At 38.7% G+C, this 6,674-nt stretch overlaps 2 protein-coding genes across 2 annotated transcripts; both read left to right on the forward strand.

Moving 5' to 3' along the window:
• Positions 1 to 711: 711 nt before the first annotated feature.
• LOC129959844 (uncharacterized) lies at positions 712 to 1,911 on the forward strand. Its single transcript, XM_056072738.1, has one exon. It carries the CDS (start codon positions 712 to 714, stop codon positions 1,909 to 1,911), a length of 1,200 nt encoding a protein of 399 aa, XP_055928713.1.
• Positions 1,912 to 5,187: 3,276 nt separating this feature from the next.
• On the forward strand, positions 5,188 to 6,429 carry LOC129959845 (uncharacterized). Its single transcript, XM_056072739.1, has one exon. It carries the CDS (start codon positions 5,188 to 5,190, stop codon positions 6,427 to 6,429), a length of 1,242 nt encoding a protein of 413 aa, XP_055928714.1.
• Positions 6,430 to 6,674: the final 245 nt, after the last annotated feature.

The following is a 6,674-nucleotide window of genomic DNA, read 5'->3' on the forward strand; positions in this document are numbered from 1 at the left end:
GAGGGAGCTCTCCATGAGAAGCTGTTGCCGCTCTGTTTGCTTCTTGCTTCTCATGGACAGCCAAAACCCCACGTGTTGTCCGTGCGTGGCGACCCATTTGAAAGACGGGTGGTGCACTGTGGTCCCCGGTGTATCAATCGGCTGGTAGCTAGTCACCTGAGTGGCTAGTCTGCTAGGGATCAAGCGAAGGGGTTACTCCTTGGGCTTGGCGTTAAGGGTGGTCACTGTCCCCGGGGGTAACTCCGAGCGTATAGGTAACCGATCAGCACTATGGTAAGTACTGAGGCTGGAAGTGCCCAGAGCCAGTGGCTGCCAGCCCTTGTTGGGCTCCGTGGTGGGCGGTGCCGTCGGGCCTGAATTTCTACCAATGTCGTATGGGCAAACGGAAATCTGCTCCCTTCAGTGGGCAACAAATCGTTTCAAAAAACTCAATTGCATCTATCTTTCCAACTTTTTTTCTCATAAAAAGTTTCCAAAACGAATGAGACTTTCCATTCAGTATCTCCTTTCTTAGTTGAAAAAAGCATCGCTGGAAATATCGGAGAAGTAAAGTGCACCAAGAAGCTTCGTTCCGGAGACTTGCTAGTAGAAGTTCTGTCCCGGAAACAATCGCAACATATAATGAAATTGAAGTCATTCGCTGATATCCAAATCACCGTTTCTCCACATGTTTCTTTAAATTCTTCCAAGGGAGTTATCTCCTGCGGAGAAATGTTCAATGATGAAGAGGAAGAAATTCTCAAAGAATTGAAAAAGGGGGTGACTCATGTAAGACGTATATCAATACGGAGAAATGGCGAACTCCATAAAACAAAACATTTGATTTTGACATTTGGGTTTCCAAAACTGCCAGAACATATTAAGGCAGGGTATATGCGTCTTCCAGTCAGGCCGTATATCCCCAGTCCACTGCGCTGTTTCAAATGCCAACGTTTTGGACATTCTAAAACTTCTTGCCGCGGGACACTGACTTGCGCCCGTTGTGCAGATGTCGGTCATGACAGTTCTCAATGCAACTCTGTCGAAAAGTGTGTAAACTGTAAAGGTGCACACACCTCGTATTCTAGAAATTGTCCAACATGGTTGCTTGAAAAAGAAGTAATAAGTACAAAAATTAAAAATCAGATAGCTTACACAGAAGCTCGGAAACTTGTGAAATCCCAAACCCCTACAGGTACTAGCTATGCTTCCATAGCTCAGACAAAGACTAAACAGTCAAAATCTTTTAATATATCGAATAATTCTTTGGCTTTAGAAAAATCAGTTGCAATTCCCGACATACAATCTAGTTCTAATTCAACTAAACTAAGTATTACTCAAAATGAACGTGTGTCAGTTCCACCCTGTGATGTTGCGACAGCTTCACAGGATTTGCCCGATTTTCAGTTAGTAACAAAGAAAAAGAAATATAAAAAAACTCTGAAGACCGCAGTTGTAAACCAAAAGGAATCAATAGCAGAAAAATCCAAATTTTGGGTAACCTCGCCTATGCAGGTTCCGACTTCTGTTACTATGGAAGTAAAGAAATCTGCGTCAACACATGTGACAAATCACTCCAAAGCTGTACATAAAACTTATTATTTACCAGCTTCTACGATTTCTGACCACATTTCGATAGACAATAATTGTAATAACAAAAGTGACAATGATATCGGGTCGTCTGTGTCTGAAGACGCTATAGACTATGACCCAAACGAAATTATTGAGGAAACTTCCCCTGTTATTGATCTGCAAGAAAAACCAACAGTAATATTTAAAACCCCTACAACAACTGATAATCTTACTGTTAAAGAAAAATTAAAAAACAGTCCATTTCATTGGGTTAATTTTAAAACATTTCATCCTAAGACAGTTAATACCACTGGTCATGACAAGTACCCAAAGAAATATCATGTCAAAAGACTGCAATGATTTTTTATCCATAATTTAGATATTATCATTTGTCTAATGATTTTATTAAATATCTTTAACAATTTCTTGAATTTTTATCTTATCATAATTTGCATATAGTTCTCCATATTTTAGATTTTGTCATCTATATGATTGATCTTTTATTCATGTGTTTCTAAATACTTTCCATTTTTACCATTTGATTGGCGCAGTTTAGCCAAACATGGCTCTTGCGCCATTAAACCTCAACCAACCAACCAATCGGAGACTCTATGCTGCTCGACCTTATCGTATTCTACCACTCGGCGAAAGAGTTAAAATAATACTTCATGATTCAGAATTTCATGATGTAGCGATTCAGACTACAGATCTTTTACCGTTTCCTGCATGGGATATTTCTTAATTTTGTTTTCTAAATCCATTATCAGGTTTCGAGAAAACGACAACCGCCTCTATAATTTTTCAGAAACTTTTTGATTCTCATCGTAGTCGATATTCGGGTTATTTGAAAATTTTCACAGATGGGTCAAAGTCAGACGGTCATGTTGGTTGTGGTATTGTTTTTGATACTAATATACTGAGCTACCGTCTCGATACAACATTCTCGGTCTTATCTGCCGAGTTCGTGGCGATCCTCTATGCCCTTCAGATGATTTCACTCTCTACTGAACGAAAATTCTGCATATATATAGTCAGCGTGAGTACCTTGGAAGTACTTTCCGACTTCTATAATCGAATTCATCCTGTTTCCCTGGAAATTCTAAGTCTCTAAAGGACTCTGAAAAACAGACTACGAGATATTGTTTTGTTGGGTTCCGAGTCATTTCGGAATTGGTGGAAACGAGATGACAGATAATGTAGCAAAGAGAGCATCTTTACTTTTGAAACGAGATATCCCAAGCAATGATGTGAAAATTTTTTTCCTGCGTCGTTTATATACGCTGTGGCAGGAGTCATGGAATCATCATGTTAGAAATAAGCTTCATTCTAAAAAACCCACAATTTCACCCTAGCCTTGTTATTCAGTGCATGAGTACGATGTTAAATTGACTAGACTCCGCATTGGCAATACACGTTTAATTCATCGACACCTTTTATTCGGCGAAAGAGTTTCTATTTGCCCACATTGCCTTGTAAATTTAACTATTGTTCATGTTTTAATCGAATGTCCTAATTTTAGATGTCATCGGAAACAATTTTTAACTGCTCATCGCTAGAAATGCAAATTCTGTTGGGGGAGCATCACCATCAAAACATTTTTAAATTTTTAAAAGCTAATGGTATGTACCATTTTATTTAATATTTTATCATGATGTAATTTAAATATATTGCTCTCTTTAAAAGACAACATGCCGACATTTTAATCATAGTACATTTTGACATTTATTCAATTTTTACACTCATAATATTTATATATATTTTAACCATATGTCTAGTGTGGTATGGTCAGAATTGGCTCTTGTGCCATTAAAATCCACAAATCCAATCCATAGTTACAAAACTTTAAATTTGGCTGCAATTTTGATTTTTCTATACCATATCGTATTTAAAAAAAAAAATTCTATACTAAATTGAGTATTAAATTAAAATATCTGGTGCAATCGGTTTTAGCTGCAACCAAAAATGCCAAGAGAAAATTTCGCCAAAATTTAAAAACATATTCAAGAATCAAGTTATATAATCACATGCTATATAGTTTCACAATTAAAATCGCCAAATTGACAACATTTTTTTTTTTTTTTTTGGCAATTTTTGGTCGCCGTTAGGTTTTAATGGTTTACACCGTTTGGTTTTAATTTACCTACTAAATTAATAACAAATTTATTATTTCTCGTATATATCGTGAATTAATTACACAGAATTCCTTTTAATATCATTATTATATATTTAAACCGGAGATTAATTGAATTAAATTGTTAACTTAAGATTATTAAACATTGAAGAAAGAGAGTACATATGCAAATTCGGATGCTTTCATGTTACCAAACAAATAAATGCATACGAAATGCTGTAACCTATAACTATATTGTAATTTTACAAACAGGAAAAAAAGAATATATGTTTTATTTCAAAAGCAATTCAAATAGTTTGGTTTCCAATCATCTCCAAGATGTGGTTATGATGACACTTGTACGATGCTACAATTTGGCATTTTTTTTTTTTTTTAGAGCTATGCTAAAGGAAAAATATCAGCAAGTTAATATTGATTCTTATATTATTTATATCCTACTAAATTTCGATTTATTCTAAAATTAGATTAAAATTTAACTAAATTTAGTGTTAAACTTCTGGGCCTATAACCAACTATTATCCTTCTAGGCTCATAATCAACTCTGTTATACATTAGGGTAAACTAACCCAAACTTTAGTAAAGCAAGCAGTGAAATTTTTGTCAGGAAGGCATAAAGATGAAAGCAGTTTCTTAAAAAATGACTTTTATTAAAAATCAAGAATAAAGTCAATGTGCTCGTAACTGGAGCAATCAAATAATAAGTTGAATAATAAAAACTTAAATTAACATTACCAGACCTCAGATTCGAACCGTCTAAAATAACTAATCGGCATAGTTAAAATGTTGAAGCCCCCTCAGGGGCTCACCTTCTTTAGGTGAGTACGGGTGTCCCAATCCCGAGGTACCCAGGGATCTTTACTCCCTTTAGGTTTACTCTCCTCTGCGCCTTCTGCTTTTTGCTTTGTCTTTTCTTTCCCTCGACGGCAAGCGAGGGAGCTCTCCATGAGAAGCTGTCGCCGCTCTGTTTGCTTCTTGCTTCTCATGGACAGCCAACCCCTCAGGGGCTCGCCTACTATAGGTGAGTACGGGTGTCCCAATCCCGAGGTACCCAGGGATCTATACTCCCTTTCAGTTCTCTCTCCCCTACTCCTTCTGCTGTCTGCTTTGTCCTTCTATCCCTCGACGGCAAGCGAGGGAGCTCTCCATGAGAAGCTGTCGCCGCTCTGTTTGCTTCTTGCTTCTCATGGACAACCAAGGCCCCACGTGTTGGCCGTGCGTGGCGACCCATTAGAAAGACGGGAGGTGCACTGTGGTCCCCTGTGCATCAATCGGCCGGTATGCTAACCATTTTGTTAGTCTGCTAGGGATCAAGCGAAAGGGTCAATCTCTGGGGCTTGGCGTTAAGGGTGGTCAACGTTCCTGGAGATGACTCTGAGCGTATAGGCTCCGGCTAGCACCAAGGTAAGTGCCGAGGCTGGGAGTGTCCAGAGCCGGTGGCTGCCTTCCCTCGTAGGGCACGGTGGTGGGCGGTGCCGTCGGGGCCCGAATTCTTTTTACCATGCTGCATGGGTGCCAAAGGCAAACTTCTTCCCTTAAGTGGGCATGTCACTGTTAAAAATCTACCAACATATTTTGATTCTTTCTTTCTAGTCAAGCGTATTTCCACAAATAATGAAACCTTCGATAATGTTTCACCTTTTCTTGTCCAAAGGGCTATTTCCGCTACTGTTGGAGATGTCACATCAATAAAGAAAATTCGCTCCGGAGATCTACTTGTAGAAGTTAATTCTATGAAACAAGCGAAACAAATTATGAAAATTAAAGCTTTAGCTGATATAAAGATAACAGTGGAACCTCATAAAACTCTAAATTCTTCTAAAGGTGTCATAACTGTTAAAGAACTTTTTAATGTTCCTTTAGAGGAAATCGCATGTGAATTAAAACCACAAGGAGTTACACATGCGCGACGCATTTTCATACGAAGGGATGGACATCTCCTTCCGACGAAGCATCTGATCCTGACCTTCAGATCACCAAAACTTCCCGTCTCTATCAAGGCAGGATATATTAACTGCCCAGTCAGGCCATATATCCCCACACCTCTACGTTGTTTCCATTGCCAGCGTTTTGGCCATACAAAAACTGCTTGCCGCGGGAAACTTACTTGTGCCCGCTGTGCGGAAGTCGGTCATGATAACGCTGAGTGTAATGCAACAGAAAAGTGCGTAAATTGTAAGGGCAACCACACCTCTTATTCTCGGTCTTGCCCTATCTGGAAGTTTGAAAAAGAGGTCATTGAAGTTAAATTCAAGGAACAGATGTCTTATCCCGAAGCCAGACGGATTGTCAAAGCTCGGACAACGACGTCTGGTAACACTTACGCTTCGGCAGTGAAGAAAACCCTTGTTAGCCAAAGTACGCAATATGAAATAAATGATTTTCCTCCTGACATTGACACAGATACTTCTGATACGGTCAACTCGGAAACAGTTAAAGCTCAACGCAAGAAGCCTTCTAAAGCTGAAAAGTCTTTAAAGCTTAAAATTTCTAAGCACGGTTTTCCTCGCAAAGATTTAGCAAAGACGTTCAAAAAACAATCAAAAAAGCAATCTTTAGCCCTGGGTATTGCGGAGAAAGGCCTCATACACAAAGATTTACCTTCTTTGTTCGGTGGCACTCCAAAAAGTTCTGATGTAATTAACTTACATCCCTCGGAGGAGGAGGATGAAGATCTTAAGATGAGTTGCGAAGTTTCTCCAACTCCTAATGTTTCCGTCTCAAATTCTTTTTCACCTCAAATTACTTAATGGGTACATTTCTTTCATGGAATTGTCGCGGCATTCGCTCTAAAATTGTGGACATTAAATCCCTCATTAACAAATTTCATCCCTTTTGTTTCGCCTTTCAAGAAACCTTCTTGAAATCGGATATTCCTTTCAAAATACGTGGTTATAATAGTGTTCGTCAAGACGCTGTAACTGACGCATCGACTTCAGGTGGAGTCTGCATCTTGACTTCAAATCTATATCCAAGCTCACCACTTCCACTACGC

The sequence above is a fragment of the Argiope bruennichi genome, chromosome X2 (genome assembly GCF_947563725.1).
Source record: "Argiope bruennichi chromosome X2, qqArgBrue1.1, whole genome shotgun sequence".
In the NCBI taxonomy this organism is placed as follows: domain Eukaryota; kingdom Metazoa; phylum Arthropoda; class Arachnida; order Araneae; family Araneidae; genus Argiope; species Argiope bruennichi.

Bases quoted from the DNA above. Each gene is read 5' to 3' on its own strand.
- LOC129959844 (XM_056072738.1), top strand. From the start codon at position 712: ATGTTCAATGATGAAGAGGAAGAAATTCTCAAAGAATTGAAAAAGGGG.
- LOC129959845 (XM_056072739.1), top strand. From the start codon at position 5,188: ATGGGTGCCAAAGGCAAACTTCTTCCCTTAAGTGGGCATGTCACTGTT.